Below are 27,206 nucleotides of genomic sequence, written 5' to 3'. Positions count from 1 at the left end.
AGTTGGGCTTTTACTCTTATTATACATTTGTCTGCTGTGAAAGTGTGTTTGTAAAACCTTAAATAAACTAACATCAGATGATAATGGTTACCTGTTAACCGTTTTATAATCATCTTAAAAATGACTGATGTTATTTGGTTCTAACAATTGTGTTATTAATGGATTTTCATTACAACCCCTGAGTTACTGCAGCATCAGATCCTGCAGTATTAGTCAATAACAATCAGATTTTTTTTTTTTTACAAACAAGAGGGTACTCTACAATGACACACACAGACATCAAGAATTAGCATATGAATCTCAACAATGGTAACAATCAAAAATGCGGCATAATCCAATTCAGCTGCATAATTTATTCATGCTGCAGTGCATGCTGGGTACCAGCATAGTACAAAACTCCCAGCATGCATTTCAGCATGAATAAATTATGCAGCTAAATTGTCCTATTGTTTTAAATCAAAATATTTGCTTTTATTTGTTGCTTTTTTGTTGTTGTGACATTTAGTAACTTTTTGTTGATCTGATTATTTTGAATATTTTGTTGACTGCCACCAATGATGAGATTCATACACTGATTGTTGATGTCTGTTCGTGTCATTGTAGATTAACCCTTTCGTTAAAATCTTCAAGCTGATGGTTATAATACTGCAGGATCTGATGCTGCAGTAACTCAGGAATTATAATGAACATGCATTAATAACACAATTGTTACAATCAAATGACATTAGCAAACTTTAAGATGATTATAACCCTGTCAACAACAGATAACCATCATGACCTGATGTTAGTTCATTTAAGGTTATTTTGCTGCTGCTGCAGATGTGTTTTACAAACACACTTTCACAGCAGCCAAAAACTGACAAATGTATAATAAGTGTAAAGAGCCCAACTAATGGAAACAATGATCACCATTTTGGTGACTTCAAATGAAGCACATTAGAGTTAAACCTCTGTTAATTCTCAATAAGAGCTTCTGTAGACGTCTGACAGAAATAAAGTCAGTCTGGTTAGTAATGTGTGAAGCTGGTAATGCTGTTTGTGGAGTTGTTTAATCCTCTGATGAGATCTTCAGAGATTTAATGTCTTCTTTTATCTTCAGTTGATTTCATCTAAAGCTGTGGCTGAAGTCAGTTGTAGTTCTTGTGTTTCTGCTCGTCTCTTTTCCTGTTCTCGTCTTTCCTTCAGTTATTCTGCTTGTTAAAAGGGTCATTAATGCTGAAATGACTCCATATTTATCATACACCGATTTTGTGACTCAGATAAGGTCCAGTTCTGGTTTATTTCTTTGTTCTTGGCTGACATGTGGCATTGTTATGGCCTGCTTGTGGCCCAGATCTGGCAAACAGGAGTGGGCCACTCAAGGGCCGTCATTCATCGCAGCATGTGGGCCAAATCCGTATTCCACATGTGCCAGATGAGGGCCAGATCTGGGCCGACACAATGTTGCTATGTGGGAACCGTTTATCCCGCCTCTGGGATTGAGCCCTGTCAATGGTGAGTTTTGAGATGGTAGTTTAATTCGCAGGACCGGACACCAGTTATTTTGCCAAGAGATTTATTTTATATAATTTTATATCAGACATAGGAGAGAAAGACAATTTTTCTGGGAGATGATCTTCATTCCAGCTTTCTCTGTCTTCCTGGACAGACACCCAGTTTGGATATTATAGGTTGCTCAGACAGAGAAATCAATTGTATTACTAGATAAACAGGTTGTTTGCGCTATACCTCGTGCTTTCACGCGGCATAATATACCCTAGAACATATGCATAGAGAAACTTGTTGTTCATTGTTCAAAATATGTCTTATACAGAACTTGTGACATGTGTCATATGCATTGGTAGGAAAACAACATCATGCTACACAATACTTCCTTACAGAGAATTACAATCAGATGTGCATAATTGGAAAACTTATGCTACATATTCCTGTGTTCAAAATAATCTCCTCTCCATGTCTCTCACACTCCTGTGCTCAGACTCATTCTGACTAAATAATAATGATTATACAAATGATAATGAATATTAGTAAAGAATAATAATACAAATACATAACTGATTAAACATACAAATAATACAAAATAATATTAAACAGTAAAATTTGGATGTACAGATAGTGTTTTTGAAATCTGTTCAGAATTTAAAAAATCGTGTAGTGTATCCCAGCCTTTACTTGTTTATTTGGTGTTTTCAGAGCTCGTGTTCGTGCGGTTGCCAGATTTCAGTAATTAAGTTCTCCCAAACAGAGCTTTTCTGTGAAAAGAAACCCGTATACTCTACGGGTTTTACCTAAACATGTCCAATCTGGCAACCATATGCACGCGAGCTCTCTCTCGCTCACGGACGATCTGAAAACACCAATAAACAAGTAAGCTGGATTTTATCAATCTCCATTTGAGATGTTCTGCTTAAAGTGTGTCTTTCAGCCTGCATTTTAGACTTGTCTTTTATCGTCAACGATATTGCATGTTTATGTAACGTTAGTCACAATGTAGGCTAACATTACACAGTGACTGTGATGTAGCCTAATCTGAAATACAAATAGGCAAAAACATCATAGGAAACACCATACTTCAGTTCTCAAAAATATGAATATATAACTTATATTTTTACAAAATGAATAGCCTTGTCAAATTACTATCGTTTTAACTTATATGGTGGAAAAGGTGACGTTTGCTAGAAGGATCGAGTGAACGATCTGTAAGCAAAGTATCTACGGTTGTATTTTGTAATACAAAATAATATTAGCCTTTGTCATTAGACACACTATTTAGTTGTGTATGATACTTGATGTTTCCTATTGTTACTGTACTAGCATCTTGCGTTATCTAGACAATGCTGACACATTGTAAAATGTGTTTCTTTGAACTTAGATGGAATTGGCCATTTAACATACTTTGAAAAAGCCTTTCCCAACAGTTCAGAAAGGTCTATAGACACACAGTTTTTATTATAATCATGAAACAATTTGGATTTAAAAGCATCTGTACAGAGCAAAATCCCCAGTGTTAAATTAACACTGCTCAGTGTACATATGTATCCACACTACAGGGTGTTAAAAGTAACACTGAAGCAGTGTTAAAGTTATTGAGATAATTAAGAGATGAATTAAGGGGTGATTGAACCATTAGTGATGAACACCTGATGATAACAAGCAGAATCACTGAAGGACAGAGAAACACAAGAACCACAACTGTTTTTGAACAGTTGTAGTTCAAGAACTACAATTGACTGCATATGCTCTGAGACTAAAATATAAAACATCTTAAACTGTGTTTCGATGATGAACAGAGGTCTTACGGGTGTGGAACAACATTAGGGTGAGTCATTAATGAAATTAATTTTATTTTTGGGTGAACTAACCCTTTAAATCTCTGAAGATCTCAGCAAAAGGAGGATTAAACAACTCCACAAACAGCATTACCAGCTTCACACATTACTAACCAGACTGACTTTATTTCTGTCAGACGACTACAGAAGCTCTTAGGCCGGAGACACACCGCAAGCGCGGTGTGAGCTTGGCGTTTCTGTTGCGTGTCAGCCGCGGGGCGGCTGCGTAGCATTTTCTCTTTCTTTGCACACCAGAAGCGTGTCTGACGCAGCACTGCTGCTGCTATTAATGTACAGGGAAGCCCTATACTTCATGTTAAATACACGCCACGCAGCCAAGACGCTCACGGCACGCTTGCAGTGTGTCCCCGGCCTTATTGAGAATTTAACAGAGGTTGAGATGTTGACGATTTATTGAAAATAACAGTTTAGTTTGAAGTCACCATTATGGTGATCAGTCTTTGCTTTAGTTGGGTAGTTTGACTTGACATTTTGAGACAAGTGTCAGATCTTTATGTAGTGTTTGATTTACTGATCATAATCAGAGTGTGTTATTTGATTACATATCATATTATTAATTTCTCGTTATTGATTGTATTAGTACTGTGATTGTCAAACAATGCTCAATCTTAGGTTTTAAAGACACACACAGACATTAAATAATCAGCCTATGAATCTTAATAACGCTGACATGCTTCATACAAACTAACCAACAGCTCCCAGTATGCATTGTGGCATTAAGCACATCACCATTGTTGAAATTCATGAAGCTGGTAAGGCTGTTTGTGGAGTTGTTTAATCTCCCTTTGCTGAGATCTTCAGAGATTTAATGTGCTGCCACACATTTTACCCTTTTTTTCTTTTTTTCTTTTTTTTAACAGTCGTTGCTTATTCCATCCAAAATTAAACATCTGTCTGTTGTTGGAGCTTGATGTCAAAAAAAACTTTGGGTTTAGAAATCAACCAATTTTCATTTTCAACCAAATGATATCTGACTGATGTTGTGTTAATTGGAGTCAAATGTCTTCCTGATGTCACACTGACTTACTGTGCCTGCAGGGGTTATTTAAGCATTTTTGTGTTTTGCCCATGTATTCTTGTGTGCTAAACTCTATAATCTAAACATAAACTCTGACTAAAAGTTAGTATTGTATTGTATCTTGTCTATATAACACATCACTATGGAATCCAATTCGACCCAAGCACAGACAGAAACACAATAACAGTGATTATGTAAAGAACCAAGAAGATGTTATCTATGATTCTTGCCACTCTGGTCCAGGTCAGACATGTCTTCTCTTGAGTTGCAGCTCGACACTCAGTGAGGATCTGCTTCAGATGCTTGAGGCTAAAAGACTGCACTTTATTCTGATCTCTAACTGAGTCTGGAGGGGAAGAAAGCAAAGCATGGCTCTGGATAAACACTTTTGTCTGCATAATCTCACATATGCTTTATAAACAGTTTTTGATAGGGGTTCTTTGTTGATGCTCCATTGTCGAAAAATAAATAAACTTCATATGTGGCTTTAGAGTGGTTTGTTTCATACGCAATTACATGGTTTTACATGTGCTAATGTCAGACTACAAAAGCTATTGTAGGGGCACAAGGATGCTGGAACATTCACATTTTTCATTTAATTTTCAAGAAGTGTAATTAACTCAAAGATGAATTTGATTTGCTTTTCTCTGCATGTCTTACTAACAAATCTTACTAACAATCAAATAAACCTGAATGTGTGAATTAAAAGTGTAAAATACAGGAAAATGTTCCTTAAATCAGATTCTGTGTCAGCTCTTACCATATTGGCCACTAACAGTAGCTGTTGTTTCCACTGATCTCTTCTCAGCTCCTTTAGCCATCAGATAATTCACAAAGACGGTCTCCACAATGCTGATGCTCATTAGACAGAAAACCGCACCGCAGTAAACCCCTGTTAATACAGAAAACTTTGACTGCAATAATGCCTTTAAAATAACAACTCTGTTTTATATTGTAATAACGTTCGTGGATGGAAGGAAGGAGGCGGGAACCGGCGAACGTTTCAAACATTTATTAACTCAAAATAAATAAACAAAATGAAAGTAAAACCACGGACAGCCCCTCACGGACGACTGCCCGCAAACACACACAAAATAAAACATGGGCAGCCCCTCACGGACGACTGCCCACAAACACATAAACAAAACTAAACATAAAATCCAGGCCTGGTCCTCTCTCCTCTTCCGCTGCCCTGTTCCTCCTTTTATGCTCCCGTCACATGGCCGCGAGACGAGACCGGTGTGCCACGCAGCTGGCACTCGTTGACATTAATCACCGGCCCGCTCTCGCGGTCCCTCGCCCCGCTGCTTGCCACACCACATATATATATATATATATATATATATATATATATATATAGTGGAGTGGAGTGGAGCGGAGCGCGGCGCGCAACATAAGTGTTCACGGACGACTGGATCTGCAGCTGAGAATGTTTATGGGTGTGCATTTCCTCTCTGGCTCTAGTCACGTGCGCGCGCACCCTACCGGGAGAAGAGCCCGTGCGGCCCATACACCCTTCCGCTCTTATTAACGTCAAGTCGAGCCATACTCGAAAAAAACTCTCCGAAACTTGTGAGAAACCGGAAGGAGTATTTTTGACACAGAAATACTCCATCAAACGTCCAACATTAGTTTTTGAAACTTTGTCTATGTTTAGGATGGGAATCCAAGTCTTTAACAGTGTAAAAAGCTCAGTATGCATGAAACAGCATTGCTTACAAACAATTGCTAATTTTACTTGAAAGAATCCAAAATAATCAAAGATATTTGATATTTGACTTTGAACAAAGACATTTGTTTTGCTGTGTTCCACCCCCCTCTCTCTTATCAGTGGGGCTGTTTGGGATTCCTAAAGACAAAGAGATGTTGAGGGCCTGTAGGCCAAATGTGTGCCACACCTGTAGTACAGTGGGGGAAGTCTGGTCTGACTGGTCAGTTTGAATGTCTCAGGGTTTCAGTTACATGGTCATGGGATGGATAAAAGAAGATTGCAACTGTTGCTCTGGGTTCTTTTTACTCTGACGCTGTCTTTTTCTCGGGCTGTAGCTTCTAGGGGCCTTCTTTGGCTCTTCTCTTTGCTCTCTCTTTTTCTCTCTCTCTCTTTCTATCTTTCTATCTCTATCTCTCTCACTATCTCTCAGGTAATATTCTACACATGCTGGGTACGATTAATGGTATAAGTTTTTATCATCTCATTCATCTATTTTGTAACTATTTTAAGTGTAACCATAGCCAGATTTTGTCATTAAATTCTTTCAATTAGAAATGATTTGCTAACTAATTTTGGTTTGGTATTGACTTTGAAGTGCTCCCTATTGCAATGCAATATAGTCACATTAAAGCAACGCTTTCCCACATATTTTCCTATTGTAACTGCGCTTATTTCCATCGTTGGTATAAGTTGCAGTGGGTGGTTATAGACAAGAAATGTACAGTTTTCTACCATCACGCTGATAACATTTCTTTAGTCGTTCGGCAACCCTGCAGTCAGAACCACTGTAGGCGATCCACCCTTACATACTGTTTCTTCTTCACCTTTTGATCAGGAAATTATTTACTCATTCAGAAGATGTGTAATAGTTACCCCTTGCGTCTAAGAGTGAAAATACGGAAACCCAGAAAAATTCTGTGTTTGGCGGAGAAATGTTGTTGTTTTTTTAATAATGGAAAATTCTGTTTTTGGTGGGGAAAGAGTTAGTGGCAAGGACGAAAAAGAAGAGGAACAAGAGGAGGATGAAGCAAAGCAAGACAAATGAACAAGTGTTGTAAATCTCTTTCTTTTCAAATAAAAGTTTCCGAGTGATATCAGATTGTGTACGTGTTTTTATTGTACTTATTAGCCTGTAACTGCATGAAACAGGAGGGGAACAAGAGCCACTTTAATTTACAGCCTGTAGATTCATACTTATCCTGTAAACATGGATAATTCCCCCGTAATTAAAACATACTAAGAGACGAGTATAAATAATTTGTTAATTTTCCTGATAGTTACCCCTTTATTCCCCCAATTCACATTTTCAACTATAATTCACTTTCAGAGAATACTCTAAGTTTGATGCATATTATTTGATTGTGACTTCATTTGAGATGAAGAAACATTAAACAAAAATCTTAGTGTTAGACTCACCAATCAGAGGGATTTTATCAGCAGTAGAGGGCAGTGTGTCATTAACAAGCAGCAGCATCACAGAAATAGACAGGAGCAAAGTCACTTTAAAGCTCAGCTTCTCTGATCCATTTGTGCCAATGAAGAAGGAGGTCACATCCAGAACAAGGAAGAGAAATACCGGTACTATAATGTTTATGACATACAGTAGAGGTCTCCTTTTTATGGTGATCTGAGAGAGAGAGAGAGAGAGAGAGAGAGAGAGAGAGAGAGAGAGAGAGAGAGAGAGAGAGAGAGAGAGAGAGAGACCAGTAATGATTAAATTTGAGAAATGATTAAATGATTGAATTATTGAGAAAAAAAGCGGTATATAAATGTAACCAATTAATTATTTATAGTGTCACTAAGCAGCCATATTTGCAGGTGATTGCAGAACTTATAATTGAATAGCATATTTCAAATCAGCAACAAAATCTGACATGAATTGTCCCATAAATGTTGTTTCTTATGCTCAAATAGCTTATTTTTCCATCTAGTCCAGCCAATGCACATGTGCAGTCCTAAGCGGAGCCGGAGCTTCTAACAACTCCATTAAACAACTCCACAAACAGCATTACCATCTTTACAAATACACTGCTTCAAGTCAGCCACCAATTGATCTGCGCATCGCTGTATGAAGTTGAACACAGCTTTTGACTACATTCACCATGCTCTTATTATCACACGACCAACATCAGTTGAGTAATTCAATGACATTCACAAATCCTCTCCTGTGGCCTCATGGGATATTAAAGTGTCCATTAAAGTCCATCGTATCCACATCACAGGTCATCTGGGTACTTTTTGCCTACTCTTTTAAGAATATTGTAAATTTGCTTCTTTTGTCACATTCTGTTTTTCACCTACTGTGCAATGATCTTGGATGCAGTCAATGTACCAGCGAGGACAACAAGTGGGGCCCACATGGGTTTCTGTCTAAGTGGGGCCAACAAGAAAAGAAACAACATTTGACTCCATAAATGTGTGCTCTGTACCTGATATATCAGTTGATCTATTTCAAACCCCACATCCAAAGTAGCTTTAGTGTAACTTATATTGAGGAGCTCCCATTCTCCCTGAACCTGATAGATCTCCTTTGACATATCAGTGATGCTACTTTGATTAGTTATTGTGTTAATTGTAAGCTCCTGATCTGTGGGAACAGACATTAAAATTGTATTATTTCATATTAAAAGACAAAGTTTAGAACACTGAAACATGTTATCTTGTGTTTGTTTGTCAAAACTGATTTATGTTTCAGATTTACTTGTATATGTTGTAGACTGAAGTGTTATACTGCAGGTTTGGGTGTCGAAGGGAAACCTGTGGAGATCCATCTTACAGGCCGTGGTCAGAGCAAAGAAGTCAGATGAAGCTGTAACGCCGTAATGGAGCAACAGCACATTTGGAGACTCCTTTGTTCCAAAGTCTGTCTTGATGCTAAATGGATACAATATCAATTAACAATGATTACCCAAATAACAGATTTTTAAAACATTAAATCTCTTAAGATCTCAGCAGAGGAGAATTAAACTCCACACAGCAAAAACTCCAGTGTTAAATTAACTCTCCTGAGAGTACATGTGAGACCACACTCAAGAGTGTTAAAGTGTTAAAATAAGAGTGTTAAAGTAACACTGAAGCAGTGTTAAAGTTAATAAGATAATTAACTGATTATTGGCAATTATTGAAGATACCTGATGATAACAAGCAGAATCACCAAATGAGAACATCACAATTCACAAGTGGACATATTTTCCATTTGTAATTGCAAAGCAACTCAGACAGTGTGTGTTTGTCCGAAAATCATAAAAATAAAAGAAACTTCACTCACACCTTTAGACACTTTAGACAACTTATCATCTGTAATTCACACATTTTTGGACCATGAGAGAAACCAGACCTGAAGGAAAGACTCTCTGGCTCAGGATTCAATCCAGGATCTTCTTGTTGTGAGGAGCCAGTGTTTCCCACTGAGACACTGTGCTGCCCTTAATCACAGATATAAGACACACTTTGACTATTTCTGTCAGAGTCAGACGTCTACAGAAGCTCTTACTGAGAATTAACAGAGGTTTAGATATTGAGGATTTATGGTTCATTTGAAGTCACCATTGTGGAGGGAAGCGTTTGCTTTAGTTGGGCTCTTGGTCCCCGTACGTGTGTTAGTGTTTCTTAGGCTGCTGTAACTGTATGTGTGAAACACAAGAGTTGTGGCTGAGAAAGCAAAGCTAATGTGACATCAGGTGTTGTCAGCTCCTTGTTGATGATAACTAAATCATCAGAAAGTAAGCATCTGATGTCGTTTTTTGTGTTCTTGTTTGGCACAATAGTTATTTGTTTATAGCCTCTATAATCTTGTGAATCTGCATTATTGGCACCAATAGCAATAAAAGGACCACCTATCCTGACGGATGAGAAAAAAAGTATGTGTACCCAATGTTTTGAGAAATTATTTCCCATGGTCACACACAGATATCAAGATTTGGCCTATGATTCACAACAATGGTGACAATCAAGCATCAGTTTTGTACTACGAAGCCACCCATCATGCATTGCAGCAGGAAGTGTTTTTGTGTCACCGTTGTTGTGAAACATAGGCCAAACCTTGATGTCTGTGTGTGATCATGGGAAATATTTTCTCAAAACATTGGGTGTATGTACTTTATCATCCTTCAGGATAAGGCTATTGGTGCCAATACTGCAGAGACTATAAACAAATTACTATTGTACCAAATAAAAACATAATATCAGATGCTCACTTTCTGATGATTTAGTTATCATCAACAAGGAGCTGACAACACCTGATGTCACTTTAGCTTTGCTTTCTCAGCCACAACTCTTGTGTTTCACACACACACACACAGTTACAGCAGCCTCAGAAACGCTAACACACGTACGGGGACCAAGAGCCCAACTAAAGCAAACGCTTCCCTCCACAATGGTGACTTCAAATGAACCATAAATCATCAACATCTAATTATCTGTTAATTTTGTTTTTATGATTTTTGGATAAACACACTTTGTCTGTGAGTTGCTTTGCAATTACAAATGGAAAATATGTCCACTTGTGAATTGTGATGTTCTCATTTGGTGATTCTGCTTGTTATCATCAGGTATCTTCAATAATTGCCAATAATCAGTTAATTATCTTATTAACTTTAACACTGCTTCAGTGTTACTTTAACACTCTTACTTTAACACTTTAACACTCTTGAGTGTGGTCTCACATGTACTCTCAGGAGAGTTAATTTAACACTGGAGTTTTTGCTGTGCACAAACAACATTACCAGCTTCACACATTACTAACCAGACCGACTGCATTTATTTCAGACATCTACAGAAGCTCTTATTGCGAATTAACAGAGGTTTAGAGGTGCTGGTCATATAATTACAATATCATCAACAACCAACATAGCAACATTGTGTAGGCCCAGATCCGGCCCACATCTGGCACATGTGGAATACTGATCTGGCCCACTTCTGTTTGCCAAATCCGGGCCACAAGCAGGCCATAGCAAAGCCACATGTCAGCCAAGAGCAAGTAAATTACCTAGTGCTGTTTTAAACTACCAGACATCAGATGATGATTGTTACCTGTTGATGGCTTTAAAATTATCATGAAATTGAATGATGTAATTTGATCCTAAAAATTGTGTTATTAAAGGGGTGCTTGCAGGCGATTTCACTTTTTTAACATTAGTTAGTGTGTAATGTTGCTGCTTGTGCATAAACAGTATCTGCAAAGTTACAGTGCTGAAAGTTCAATGCAAACTGAGATATTGTCTTTTAAAGTTATGGCAGTTTATTGCCTATAAAAAACGGCCGGTTTGGTCAACAACAAGCTTCTTCCTGGGTTGGTGACATCATAAACCCTTGCTAGTCACCGGTAGAAACTACATTTGGCCATCTAACCAATCTAAGACCATTGTTTTTCAGAGGGATGGTCTTCATAGAAGCAGGAAGCAAACAAGCCGTTTAAATGACAGTGGAGACAGCAGTGTGGAATAAAGGTAAAATATGAGAAAAATACAGCATTTTTTTAATGCTGTATTTTTCTCATATTTTACCTTTATTAAGTATTAAGACATGTTATACTGCACCCCATAAACACAACCAAGCCTAGAAAGAAAACATGGAACCACCCCTTTAATGCATTATCATTATTACCCCTGAGTTACTGCAACATCAGATCTTGCAGTAACACTGAAATTAGTAACACTGTGTGATATCTTTTAGTCACTCCCAGTAAGGCTTAGTTTAGGCTTAACACTTAGGAAAATAAAGATATAATAAAGACACGACACACCACGAGTTGTTCACTGTGTAACCGTTTTCTTATTCTGTCATTTCAGGGTCACAACAAGGATACAAGTGTACAGGGCTCCACCTAGTAGTAAGTACCAGCATACATCACACACAGTAGCAGTGTTAGAGTCAATAAGATGCTTAAGTGATTAATTGAGTGATGACTGTTTGATTATTGAATACACCTGCTGATAATGATCAGAATCACTGAAGAAAAAGATGTTTCTGTTTTCTTGAAATGTTTGGTCACCATTATGGTGATCAGTGTTTCCTTTAGTTGGGCAGTTTGACTCATGGTTTTTGATGTCAGTTTGTGTAATAGTGATTATCAAAACACATAATTAGTTGCAAAATAAGTTTAGGCAAAGATTATTAGATGATAAACCATGGCTCATCATAGAAAGGTTATTGATTAGACTCACCCCTGGTTAAAGTAGTTCATTCTTAAAGCAGCACTTGGCAGCTTTTGCTCTCGGGGTCCCCCTACAGTTGGGAAAAAATAATGTCCTCTGTCATCCTACAACAGGTGATGCCATCGCGCATGCATTTGTTGACATGACAGCCCTGATAGCCCTGAACTAGTGATGCGTGGGTCGTCTCATAACCCGCGGACCCCATATGTCTATTTAATGGTCGCGGGTGCGGAGCGGGTTGCAAAAATATATACAGTGGTGCGGGGCGGGCCAAATAACTTCATAAAAGCATCCCCGCGGGTTGGTGCAGCACTAACAGTTACCCTGAACACTGCAGGAGGAGTTCACATGCAGGTGTTCTTCTGGCGGCGCGTGTGAAATGTCTTCATCCCAAGTACAGTCAGTGGCATATGTTTCAGCATGTCATATGAATATAATTTCATGGGTTTTATTTTTTTCAAACGCCAAATAATCACGATGCTCACGTTTACAAGCCAGCGTTATTATAGTAGTGTATTGGTTACCGTTTTACAGAATCTATATGATACTTCAATTCAATGTTTGAGTGGTAGGTAATCACCATAACAAGCAGGACAGCATCGGTCGGGCACGCCTCCTTCAGCTCACGCTAACGAGCAAACGCTGGTCCAATGTTGATCCTCGTCCTGCCTTTAATCCCATCACTTTTTCGTTTCCTCTTATTGCTTTCCTCAAACAAAACCTTTTTTTTTCTTATTTGTCTGTGCTGCTTCGGACATGACTATATTATCCGACGAACAAAGCTGGGCTCGCACGTCCGAATGTAAGGAAGTGTGGGTGTTGGTGGAAGTGAAGTATATGCCGTAAAGCAGTCGAATTTTGTAGTTCTTTTTTTTCTCGGGTTAAAACCCGAAACCTGAAGTTTAAAAGTACGATTAAAAACGATACAGACCCCATCAAGCTCTGGCAGACGTGTCATTCAACCTATTGTAAGTCGATGTATCATCACAAGAGTCTTGAAAATATATTATGAAGGTTGAAAAGTTACCTAGTGCTGCTTTAATAGATTATATTCAAGTGTAGATTATGCTCAGGTGTTATGAGAGCCCAGGTTGCTCTGATAGTGGCCTTCAGCTTTTCTGCATTGTTGGCACATCGCATCTTCCTCTTCACAATAGCCCATAGATTTTCTATGGGGTTAAGGTCAAGCGAGTTTGCTGGCCAATTAAGAACAGGGATACTACGGTCTTCATGCTATACAGCTGTGTTGACCTTGGACCTCAGAAAACACAGTGGACCAACACCAGCAGATGTAATGGCACCCCAAACCATCACTGACTGTGGAAACTTTACACTGGACCTCAAGCAACGTGGAGTGTGTGCATCTCATCTCTTCCTCTAGACTTTGGGACCCTGATTTCCAAAGGAAATGAAAATTTTACTTTCATCAGAGAACAAAACTTTGGACCACTCAGCAGTTCTTTTTGTCTTTAGCGAGCGAGACGCTTCTGACACCGTCTTTTGTTCAAGAGTGGCTTGACACAGGGAATGCGACAGCTGAAAGCCATGTCTTGCATACGTCTGTGCGTAGTGGTTCTTGAAGCACTGACTCCAGCTGCAGTCCACTCTTTGTGAAACTTCCCCTACATTTTTGAATGGGGTTTGTTTCTCAATCCTTTCCAGGGTGAAGTTATCCCTATTGCTTGTACACTTTTTTTCTACCACATCTTTTCCTTCCCTTCGCCTCTCTATTAATGTGTTTGGACACAGAGCTCTGTGAACAGCCAGCCTCTTTTGCAATGACCTTTTGTGTCTTGCCCTCCTTGTACAAGGTGTCAATGGTCATCTTTTGGATAACTGTCAAGTCAGCAATCTTCCCCATGATTGTGTAGCCTACATGCAGAACTAGACTGAGAGACCATTTAAAGGCCTTTGCAGGTGTTGTAAGTTAATTAGCTGATTAGAGAGTGGCAGCAGATGTCTTCCATATTGAACTTTTCTGGAATACTGAATATGGGATTTTCCTTAGTTGTCACTTATAATCATCAAAATTAAAATAAACAACACATATTTGAAATATGTGTGTAATGAATAAATATATTATACAAGTTCCACTTTTTGAATGGAATTAGTGAAATAAATCAACTTTTTAATGATATTCTAATTATATGACCAGCACCTGTAGATGTTGATGTTTCGCTGAAAATGTTTAGTTTCAGGTCACTATTATGGTGATCAGCATATGCTTCCTTTGGGCTCTTAATCCTTGCCTTTTTTTAAGCTCTGTCTTTTTCAGCAACTGCAGGTGTTTTCAGAAAATATTTTTGCAGTAAAGCAGAGCAGCATGTCTGTTTTAATGGTCAAAAGACTGCATTAAATTGCTTTAAACAAAAATGTTTTCTGTTGGTTTGCTTAATTTAGGAATTGAAGCATTTTATGAGAAGAAAGATAAGCTTCATTTTTTAACTGAAGTGATTTGTGTAAGATTGTTTAAAAAAATGTTGCTGTATAATTTATTCATGCTGCAATGCATGCCATGAATGTGTGTTGTATGTGGGCATGAAGCATGCCACCATTCTTGTGTTTCATATGCCGAATGTGGATGTCTGTGAGTGTATAAATGACACAAAACATTTATAAGGCAACGTTAACACTCACAGAAATCAACAGTTGCAGTAAAAGCAGTTGTTTAAACCATGCTAAAAGAGTCATTACCCCTATTCTATCCATAATTTTACAATTTTACTGATGTATCATGTTCTGACAGATGTAATTTTTATACCTTTCCAGTATACCAATGTCTGGAGTCCAAAACATATTTTTAGGAGCTGAAAATGTTTTTATGCCACAAAAAAGGTCATGATACCACAACGTGTTCCCATTTGGCCAGGCCTGGAAAATTGACATAATGAGAGATTATAAGACACATACTGTATTCTTAGAAATCAATTAAAACATCTGAACATGTTACACAATACTGCAAATTGAGTAAAACTTGTAAAATAAGAAAGAAAAAAAGAAAACACTTACAGTTATCATTTTGACCTGTGTTGTGAGACTCTGGGCTTTTTCATTCTGTGGATAAAAAGAAGTGTTGAGAGATGACGCTACAACACTGTTAACCCAAATAAGTTGGCAAGACAAAAAAAATGCCAATTAAATGCCTTTTTTTTTTTTAAAGTTAAGTAAAGTTTAACCCTCTGAACCCAAAGAACAAGCAGGCGCGTTTTGCTTGTTTTTTCCTCATGACAGTGTAAAACAACTTAAAGGAGAACTTCAGCGCTGGGAAGGTGAATCTGTATTTAAACTGGGTCATTACTGTAGTAGAAATGTGAAATTATTTTTTAATTTGGTGCTTTCTAGACTGAGAATAAAAAAGACAGACAATGTATTTTTGTCTCATGGGGATGAAAGACAACAATTCCCAGAATGCTTCGCTGCCCTACGAGGCCACTCCCAAAGCCACCGCTACTAGATTACTGAATCAGTGATCACTTTCCCACCGCGATCGCGATCATCTTCGTAAAATCAGTTCAGTTAGAGTACAAACACTACAATTAAAAACTGAACATGTGTGTTCAATATGTAATTTAGCCACTGAGGGAGTCTCACAGCCCAAAGTGCTGCAGGAGTCACATTGACAGTCATGGATGAGCTCGTGATGAGAGCTGAGGTAAAAGCGACGGCACTCGTGGCATAGATACACAGAGCATGTTCAGTCTGCTGTGTTTTCAGTTCATGCCTTTGAAAGCTTAACTTTCATAGGAATTAGTTTGAGAAGTTGAAAAACTTACTTTGTTCTGCTGGCCGCACCGTTTCAACATGAATGTCTGAGTCTGCTAGCCTGACAAGCCAGACCCATATCAAGATGTTTGGTCTGGAAACTCACCATTGACAGCTCAATCTGAGGGGTTAGGATAAACGGTTGTCTTTCAAACTCCATCTTCACGCGATAGGATAGCGCTACACCAACCAGAGCAACGAAGGTGAAACAGAGCTTGTTGATTGATTAAACATTCGCCGTATCCGGTCAGCAAAACTCCGAACACATCTTCCCTTTTTAAGAATGACTTCAGTGGCGTTCTTTGTTCTTTTCTCAGAGAAAAGCTTAACTCCAAGTCTTCCAGAGTCGCGGTCAAAGCTGATTCGAAAGACCACCGTTCGCCAGTTTCTGTGTTTACTAGAAGCACGCAAACGCAACTTGGCCGTGGTCATTATGGCCCTGCCCACCGACTCTATACACGATGTGATTGGCCCAGCAAGAGTTAGGCGAATACAGCTCAGAAGGGTATTGAGGGTTGCTAGACGACACTCGCGGGCAGATTAAATTTGCTGCCGCTAGGGTGCGTCTAGATTTCTAGGCTATGAGGCTGCAGCTGGTAGTGTGATCTCCATCCCCCACGCGCGAGTTGAAAACATGTGGAAATGGCACCCTCTGTTGGCTGTAGTCTTTAGCCTCTGGCCAACAATTCTACCGATGGCGCAAATTGACGATATTTGCACGGGAGGAATTTTTCCAGAAATAAAATGCAAAAGTATCTTGTCTCAGGGGGATATGGGATGGGGTGGGGGGTGGAGGGGGGGGGGGGGGGGGGGGTTAAGCACAATCATTTGAATATACTCCATGGTTTGTTCTGATACAAAGCCATATGCTAATCGCTGAAGTAACCCTTTAAAATATTCCTACGCTTTTGGCCTCACAGACATGAACGATATGTCTTTACAAAGCTTATAATGTCTACTTTTATTTGTGTAAACTCAAAATAAAAAAAACAGGGTGTGCATTCTCCCACCTCTCTCCGTGAAGTGAAATGCGTGTGAAAATGAACTCAGCGAATACTTGCCACACAAACCCGACATATATCTCTTTATTAAGCTTGGAATGTCTTCTTTTAAATTAAGTAATTTATATCAAATATTCTCTGTTTATGTAATCCATATGAAAACAGCGAGAGGTAGAGTTCCTCAAGCCTCATTATCCTTAATGTGACCACACCACACATGCGCAAAGAGATTCACATGCAAATATCCACGTGAAGGAACTCATACCTGTATATGCCCCCCATCACCTCAAAAGAAAGACTCATCTTCATCACTCTGATTTTCATCAAGTTTGGAAGACACGCTGTGAGTTTACATTGGATTTACCTCCAAATAAGAAGATTTTCACACGAAGCACGGGCGAAGCACTGCTACTTGGACGCAGAGATATCACAGCTCTCATCCTCACTGTCACATTCACTCCTGGTCCCGGACTTCATCTCCCATGATCCTCCCTGTCTTGCACCTGAACTCACTTCCTCATCATCTTGAGAAACTCAAAATCCACTTCCTCCGGCAGGACAGACGGCCGCTGGAGAGGTACGTGGAGGAATTCTCCGAGCTGGCTTAATTGGGTGAACTGGCCCGGTGCCCCACTTAACGCGGTGTTCTTGATGGGTTTGGATGAGGACACCATTCGATTTCTCGACACTCTGTGTATGTATTCATTAGTTAAAACTATCAATCTAATCTGGTTTCTGAATGGTTCCCAGGATGAAATTGAAGAGTGTGTGCCTCGTCCAGACCCATCATCAACATCCGCGGCCGGGCCAGTTCGCCAGCAGCCGGGTGCCTCCACTCACCTCTCCAGTGGACCGTCCAATGAGGTCCCGCAGGCTAGGAAGCCACGGAGGACGAGAAGGGCAAGCAGCAAGGCCGTAAACCCGCGCCTCCAAGCCCAATGGCCGTCACTGCACCAGAGCCAGAAGAGGGCTGGCTCATAGATTTTGGGACTAAGCACGCTCCGCTCCTTCCAGAGCCCTCTTCAGGCTTTCCCGAGCCCTCTCCAGGCTTTCCCGAACCCTCTCCAGGCTTCAGCGAGCCCGCTCCAGGCTTCAGCGAGCCCCCTCCAGGCCTTCACGAGGCCCCTCCAGGCTTCAACGAGCCCGCTCCAGGCTTCAACGCACCCACTCCAGGCTTCCCAGAGCCGCCGCCTCCAGACACCCATGGGCGCCCCACTCCAGCCATCCACGGGCCCACAAGACAATCCCCTAGTTTCCGAAAAAAAAATGTTGGGGGGGCTATAGGCCCGTGGGTGGGGAACAGAGGGGTGGGACGCCAACCCAGGCTAAGACCCCAGCCCTGTCCTGGATCCCAGGCTGAGTACTGATAATCGCCAGCCTGGTACTCCTGTTATCCCCATGGCTGCCCAAGGCTCCTGTCCCGCCATGGCCACCCCAGGCTCCGAACCCGCCATGGCCTCTCCAGGCTCCGGAGGTCCTAGTCCCGCTCTGGAGACATCCATACCCTTCTGCACCTCCCCCACACCTGAGTGGAGGTTTCCAGGGCACCCACCCCCCCTCCCCGGTGTTACATCTTAGGGGCGAGGACGCGCCTACCGGGAGGGGGAGGGAATGTCATATTCACTCCTGGTCCCGGACTTCATCTCCCATGATCCTCCCTGTCTTCCACCTGAACTCACTTCCTCATCATCTCTCCCTGGATTCCCTGCACCTGGTCTTCGTCATTAGCACACCTTTATGTTTGGACTCACTCCCTGCACTCATTATCGGTTCTTACGTTTGTATGTGTGTTGATCTTGTGTAAACGTAGTGTTTAAGTTTCTCTGTAGCATGTTCGATGTATCTGTTCTGAGTTCTCTGTTATTATTACATGGCTCTGTGAAATACTTGATTCTAATTGGTCAATCGCGCATTCCAGCGGTACGTTATTTCCAGATAACACCCGCTCATACGGGTACTACGAGTTATCTTGACCGGTACTACTTCTATGCTTAACGCTGGCGCCATCTTGTGGCTTAAACAGCCATGGGTTACAATGGAAGACTTCAAGGCAGGTTTCCTTTATAACGTTTTTAATATAGACCTTTTTCTTACACAAACACATCGATTCGAATCAGATGGCTCCATTAACCCATCGGAGTCGTGTGGAGCACGTTATTTGACGGACAGCTGCATTTTTTATGGACTTCAAACACAACTACAACAACTGCTTGGATTAACGTTAGCCTGGACTTTTTAAATATAACTCCGATTGTATTTGTCTGAAAGAAGAATGTCATATACACCTACGATAACTTGAGGGTGAGTAAATCATAGGCGTGGTTTCATTTTTGGGTGAACTAACCCTGTCAGCATTCATTTTCAACATTTAGCAAGGGCATATGGCAAATCTTCAGCAATAGATAAAGGCTTAAAGCAGGTTGGAACTGTTTTCCTTCGCGGAAGCTTTGCGTAAGAGCTAATAAAATATTTAATCTCGAGACAATATTTTGTGTCTAATAATTATTTATTTGAGACTAGTAGCCGTGTAATAAGCGGGATAATGTACACCCAGCCGGTTTTTAATCGCAGAATAAACCCCTTCAGAGTGATGCAAGACCTGATCACTCTGTCGGGGTTTATTCTGCGATAACAACTGGCTGGGTGTACATTATCCCTTACTTAAACATACCCATTTAGTTTGGATGTCTTGGATCTCTCATTGCCTGACTACTACTGCACGTAACACTCATGTCCTCCAGCTGTTGAGCAATTGCAATGTGTTGTGTGATATCTCTGAGCTTCGCCTGTGCTTCCTGTGAAAATCGTATTATTCTGAGGTAAATCCAAGGTAAACACAGCATATGTCTTCCAAACTTGATGAAAGTCAATATCTGAGAAAATTACCTAGTCTTAATCTGCATCGCTATTTGTACTCGTTGTGAATACACAGGCCAGAAGAAGTAAATAGGTGGGGGGGGGGTTTGGGATCACTTTTACGAGGGACACGCTAGCTGGCAACAAAGGATTCTATTCATTATACTAAGCTAAGCTAACGGTGGCCCTTCCAAACTAAAACAATGCATGCACTGAGGCAAAAATACTTTTGCCCACATATCTAAATGTCGGAAAGAAGTTGACTAAGCCATATTTCTAAATCTGTTGGTTCACCCAAAAATGAAAGCCCATATTTTTATTCCACTCATGAACTCAGTTAGCTGATTTCACTAATTAATTCTACCTCTTTTGCTACTTAGCAAATCCAGGTGTTTGGAACAAAATAAAGAGCTGGACTTTTTATCTTCTGAACCTGGACTTTCCACCTCCGTTCACATTTCAAAGTCTCTGCTGCCCTGCAGTGGACAACTGGAGACTCTGACAATCACAAGATCTCATCAGAGGATTAAACAACTCCACAAACAGCATTACCAGCTTCACACATTACTAACCAGACTGACTTTATTTCTGTCAGACGACTACAGAAGCTTTTATTGAGAATTAACAGAGATTTAGATGTTGATGATTTATTGAAAGTAATGAAGTCACCATTATCCTCTTAAGTGTCACTGGCCCACCGGTGGGCCCATTTGCCACTGCATGTTTAAAACAATATATCCTATATTTATCCTGATCTAATGTTGACAAACTATATATCATTCGAAAGCTTACGAACTCAAGATTCATCCTGTGCAAACCGATTTGAAATCAGACCTTGCGTTACCATGGAAACGGTGCTCTAAATTATTCTAGCAGGGCTCCTCCCCAAGTGGCGTTGTCATGTTTCATATTTATTTAACATATTTATTTAATTTATAATAAAAACGCATATCGTCGGAAAGGTCTTAGTCTCACGGTTCTATATCTGCAAACTGTTTTGTGATATTTACACAAAAAATATATACATGTGACACAGGAAATTGCATTAAAAAAAATCAATGGAATTTCAATGACACCCGGTGGCTATTTGTGGTACAACGCCTAAACAAAATCTCATGGGAACTTCAATTTTTGTGATATCAACTTCAAATTTGGAACACAAATTGATTAGACATATGGCTTTGATTTGATAGTAATTTTAGAGTACACATTATTTTGTAACATATATATTTTATATTAAATATTAAATATCTAGTACAGTATATTTGATTTACAGTACATTTAAACTTATACTTACATTTTTTGAAGTGATTTCACTTGAGCAATACTCTGCTGACTGTCCTCTTTAAAATGAGACCAAACTTATGTCTATATTCCAAAGCATTCTTGAATTGCAACCATTTAAGTCTGGATACTGAATTTTCATGTATATTTTCAAAAAGGGGGGTGACACTTAAGGGGTTATGATGATCAGTGTTTGCTTTAGTTGGGCTCTTGACTATTAACATTTTAAACATAACATTTTTGTCTGGCTGTTTGTTATGGTGTAAACAGCAAGATAAAGTGTGATCAGTTAATGTTAGCTCATTGATGATCATGAATATAATCATCAAGTTGTGGCTTAGACCACTGATCTTATGTCTGACTTTTATATGAGTGACAATTTTCATTGATTTCTGTTTGATTATTGATGTGATTCTACAGCAATAGTCTAAGAAATGAAAATGCATTGTCCACTAAACTTTTTAAACTCCTGAGAAGTTAACGCACACTCAGACATCAATAATCAGCCTATGAAACTCAACAATGGTAACAGGTTTATATGCTGCAATGCATTCTGGGAGCCATGGATGAGTTTTGTATGATGCACCCAGAATGCACTGTGACATGAAGTATGTCACCGTATCTCACTATGATGAGATTCATACTCTGATTCTTTATAGCCCCGTTTCCACCAAAATTACCCGGAACAATTTGTACCAGGAACTTTTTTACAGGAACTTTTCTCCCCCCCAGACCTGCAGCTGTCTGCGTTTCGACCGCGATAAAGTTCCGAGAAGATTAGGCAAATTAGTCCGGTGATGTAGGACTGCGCGCGACTGCTCCTCCAAATCAGTGAAGGACATGTAATCATTTTTAAGTGTACCGATTGAAAGATTTAGTGAACTGTTTACATGAGACGTTATCTAAACCGATCTGGTGTTTACATGTGATGACTTTCAATCGCAATCATTTTGTCACATGCAGTTTGTCTGCCGCACCAAAAATGTCAACGCTGTTTTCTCCAGCAGCTGGAGTGTGTTAACTGTAGCCATAGCAACTCTTAACGGCCACCAGGACTAATACAGTTTTATTTATAGCTATTTGTTGTAAAGTGTAATAATCATCTCAGAAAAAAAATTCTTCTGTCAGGCGCAGTTAAAGTAAAAACTGCCTGGGGCAATATACGCTGTGTCATTACTCCAACATTATCTTCATAACTTACGAAATAAAAAGTTTACCCCTCAGAAAAATGTACTTTCCTCTCTTGTCAACATGAGCGCGGCGCGCGCCGTCACGTCATGTAAGGACACACACTTAAAAGTAATCGGTCAGGTCGTTTACATGGTGAAAAAAAATTAATAACGAGTATGGAAGAGATTCAAGCTGTGCTGCTTTTGCTGGTTATGTATAGGTTTACTAAGGTAATTAACAACGACAGAAAAGAGCACTAATATGCAGATTCAGCAGCATGCAGCATATTCAGAAAGCTTGTAAAGCTAGATTTAAAATGACAATGTATATTATTATCAGCTATTACGGACATTGAACGTGAGATGGCTGAGACGACCGCGCGCCACCAGACAGAGAGCAAGACTGATATTTACTGAACGCAGAACGAACCTCGCAAAAGACTTTTAAAGATGCCGGTTGAACTAAAATGCTGCCTGAGCTCAACCAATCAGCATGTTCAGCGCCCAAGTCCCGCCCTCGAAAGTTCCTGAACTTTGAAAAAGTACTACCTCGCGAGCAGGGCCGTTTGGAGGGGGAAATATTTACCCGGAACTTCATTTATACCCTGGTTCCTGCGGTCTAAACACACGAAGTACCACCCAAAGTTCCTAGTTCCTGGGTAAAGTTCCTGTGGTGGAAACGGGGCTTATGTATATGTGTGTCTAAAATGCAAACAGAAGTATGAATGTGTTTCTAAACTGGAGTGCAAAAAAACTAAACATTATTATTTATTTTTTTTATCATTCAATTTGCCTGATTAAAACATTGCTAGATATCGTGCTGAAATGAGTACTATAACCAATGCTTCTCATCAATTGAAGGACAACTCCGGCGAAGTTTTAAGTTTATTTTGATCGTTATATCTTTGTGAGTACAGTCTATAGAAAAAAAAGAAAAAAACTGGATTGGTGCTTGCAACTATTATAGTTAATGCCCAGAGGGCCCCCCCCCCCCCCCCCCCTTAAAATGTGTCAGTTTTAAGAACTCATAAGAAAATTAAAGTTCTAATTAGTTAATTAGTTTGAACTCATTTGTTTAATTTGAGTTGGCTCTACTCAAACGAATTAATCATTTTAGGGTTTACTGGCTTGACGTCCATTGATGAGAAGATAAATCATGCTGAACTCATACCACATTTATGATGGAGGTCACATACAGGTTCACTTCAATGTTGATATGGTGGGCAGCGAAGTAGTCATACTTGTTGAATATCAAGGGCCACATTCTGGTATTCTCAGAGTCACTATTGTCCAAGCCGAGATGTGCAAAAAGTCTCTTTTTAGCTTCAGCTTTTTCTGTATCACTGCAGTTTTGAGCTTCAGACACCCACCCTGTGGATGGAAGACATTTGGTAACACAGCAGAATAAATTCTCCAAACACACAGTGAAAGAGATTTGTTTAAACATTTATCATTCTACATTTCATACTCTTGTTGCACACACAAACAAATGGATAAATTATTGCTCTTAAAAATCAAAAAATCCTATAGAATAACATTGCAGCAAATTTTGATGAGTCAAAACTCTGAGTGAGCTTTTTTTCTGGTTATGCTGTTTGTGGAGTTGTTTAATCCTCCTCTGATGAGATCTTCAGAGATTTAATGTCTTCTTTTATCTTCAGTTGATTTCATCTAAAGCTGTGGCTGAAGTCAGTTGTAGTTCTCGTGTTTCTCTTTCCTTCAGTGATTGTGCTCATTATCATCAGGTGTTCATCATTAATATTCAATCATCACTTAATTATCTCATTTACGTCAACACTGCTTCAATGGTACTATGGTACTTTAACTCATTAGTGAGCACACACATGAACACTAGGATTCATTTAATTTAACATGGGCGTTTTTCTGTGTACTTTTACATAATTCCTAACTGTTTCATGTACATATAACTGACATATATCAATCATCTTCAGTTTATTAATTTGTCTATGTAAAAATAATCCAAATGCATTGAAAATGTATATGCAGTTTACATACATAAATCTTATGCTTTACATTTTAATGTAATACTTACTGGTTTTCTATTTATTTTTAATAAATAATAAAAAAAAATTGTGCCTCCTCTAACCACAGACTTGTACTTGTCCGCCTAATTTTGAATTTCATTGTGCACATAGTTCATAATTCTCTGGTAACCACAGCTGCCAGCATTTTCCTGTAAAAATAATATTATTTGGTTGTTGTTTTTACAGTGTTCACTGTAAAAAAGATCCCCATAAAATTGACAGTAAAAACGTTACCGTAAAAAATACAGCAGTAACGTTTTAGGTTTTGCTGGACAGCAGCATATAATTTAAAGGTTTATAATGTAATAATGACGGTTAAAAACCATTTATTTTACAGGTCAAAACTGTATAATTTAAAGGTTTATACATTTTATTTTATTTTACAATAAAATACCATTAAATGTACAGTTTTTCGAAGTGATAAGAAAAGGTCGTTTTGTAATTTACAGTGAAAAAACGTAAATTGACATTCCCAGAGTTCCCCACGTAACACTTCGCATTTGATGCATTTTCATTGAATTAACTGTTTCTTCTTAGTTTTTTCTAATCACTTATGTACACTGAGGTTTTATGTTACATGTAATGTTGTTAAATTAATGTTTATTGCATTTTCTAAACGCCATGATGGTGTTTGGTGTTTAGTGTTTGTGTGTGCACCTTCTATATGTTAATACTGTCCCTCCAAAAGCTGCGTGTGATGAGCTTTGATTCATCATGTGATTCTCATCACCACTGTAACGGTGATTATCAAACTATATAAAAGGAAAATAACAGATATTAGCATTTCAATAAGTTGGTAATTTCATATTTCAGTTCAATAAAAAGGTTTTTACCGTAATTGTTTTATAGTGTACTGTGTACACATAATTATTTCAATATAAACTTTCAAATTATAGGGTTTTTAACTGTAAAATAAACCGTTTTGAACCGTAATTACCACATTATAAACCTTTAAATTATATGCTGCTGTCCCGTAAAACCTAAAACGTTACTGCCATATTTTTTACGGTGAAGTTCTGGCAACCAGAGCTGCCGTTTTTTTACCGTAAATTTGATGGGTATTTTTTTACAGTGTACATTTGTCTTGTGTAGATCTAACAGGCAATCTTTGGTCTCATTAATCTATAATTTGTTCCCTGACAGATAATTTTGGCTGATGGCAGAGTGAAGGTTGTTTGTTTTTTTGTTTGTTTGTTTTTTGTGTTTTTTGTTTTTGTTTTTGGCTATTACCGTTGTAGATAGCACTTGAACTGGATTGGATTGTTCACTTTATTTCTTGTAGGCTATATCTTCTTATACCTTTTACTTATAAGCTACTCTTATATCATTGATCACACATAAACTGACATTTAACAAAAAGAGACTGGGCTGTGTTTTATGTCATATTTCAATTTATTAGAGTGAAAATCATATATGCACACTTGTCTGAAACACTTATTATTAATATTTTTTAAATCAGCACTAGGTAACTTTTCAACCTTCATAATATATTTTCAAGACTCTTGTGATGATACATCGACTTACAATAGGTTGAATGACACGTCTGCCATAGAGTGGTGTTTTATCATATATTTCGTTTTATTGTAGCCTAAAATACATAGGCCTACACTTTCAGTGACACTATGAAGAACGCTGCTGTTATCAGATCAGCATGACTTGACGTGTCCTGCCGTCCTCGGGAGTTCTCCAGTCGAACATGGCAAGTCTGAATTACACAGACACAAGTCAGAAGTTCGCGTATGCCTACTTGTTATTGAGAAACGTACATTCTAGGATACAATAAAACGAAATTTGTTTAAAAAAAAAGAGTGGCAGTGGCAGACGTCAGAAGGTCTAGCCGAGAAAAGGCTGCTCTCGGCGGGTTAACGAGCGCTGAGCACGTGCTAACCGATCTCACAACACGCCAGATAAAATTGTCAAATATGCACTCTCTTTATACATAAACCACATATATAATCATTAAACAAGTACATTCTTGCCTGAAAAAGTTAAAACTAAATTTTTTGACACATTAACAGTATTTTTAAATTACACGGGGTCTCTCATCCGGGATTTCTCCTCTTGATAAAAGGGGCGGATCAAGGACACATCCAGGGATTTTAACCGTAGCCTGCTTGGCTAGATGTGAACTTTGTAATGGAACAGTACTTCGGCAGCAACTGATGACGTTTTACAAGTCCACGAGAACACAAGTACAGACAAGTACGCATATTGAGAAACGGCCGTATTCTGACTAGAATTGAGTATGACGAGGTCGGGCTACAGGTGTTCATCACTAATGGTCAATAATTAATCTCTTAAGTATCTCATTAACTTTAACACTGTGGAGTGGGACCATATATACTGTGAGCAGTGTTAATTCAACACTGGGGATTTTGCTATCTGGTAATTTATAACTCTTATAATTAATTTTAAAAAAGCATTGTTTATATTATTAACAGACATGAATGAATAATATCCAAATGAACATTATCTAGATTAACAATGTTTTAAAAATGTTAATTATTGCCATTTATGAAGCCTAATTCATTAAATAATGTTAACAAGTTGAATCATATTAATTATTAATTAAACAATATTTACTTACCCATTGAGACAAGAACGAATATTAGCTGGTGCAGATGCATGGTCAATAGTAGAAAAAACTGTCCCAAGTGTCTGAGATACTTCTGCTGTAGATGAGGATTCACTCTTGAACTGATGTCAGTCATTTGGTCATATTTATACTCAACACATTGAGCAACACATTCTCACATCAACCAGTGGCAGAGCAGGATATTTTCATAGGAGTGGCCACAGAAATCTTCATTATTTCAGCATAGCAATTAGTTTGAATATAATGTGCTGGACTGTTG

General features: G+C 38.8%; 1 protein-coding gene across 1 annotated transcript; it reads right to left on the bottom strand.

Moving 5' to 3' along the window:
- Window positions 1-5,117: 5,117 nt before the first annotated feature.
- LOC137089566 (5-hydroxytryptamine receptor 3A-like) lies at window positions 5,118-26,966 on the bottom strand. Its single transcript, XM_067453162.1, has 8 exons — window positions 26,939-26,966; window positions 23,478-23,677; window positions 15,244-15,288; window positions 14,996-15,105; window positions 8,781-8,953; window positions 8,509-8,666; window positions 7,496-7,706; window positions 5,118-5,260 (listed from the first exon to the last, which is right to left on the bottom strand). Exons 1-8 carry the CDS (start codon window positions 26,940-26,942, stop codon window positions 5,118-5,120), a joined length of 1,044 nt encoding a protein of 347 aa, XP_067309263.1. The 5' UTR covers window positions 26,943-26,966.
- Between the last annotated feature and the right edge of the window lie 240 nt (window positions 26,967-27,206).

The sequence above is a fragment of the Pseudorasbora parva genome, chromosome 2 (genome assembly GCF_024679245.1).
Source record: "Pseudorasbora parva isolate DD20220531a chromosome 2, ASM2467924v1, whole genome shotgun sequence".
Taxonomy (NCBI): domain Eukaryota; kingdom Metazoa; phylum Chordata; class Actinopteri; order Cypriniformes; family Gobionidae; genus Pseudorasbora; species Pseudorasbora parva.
This window is presented reverse-complemented; position numbering and strand designations above follow the sequence as displayed.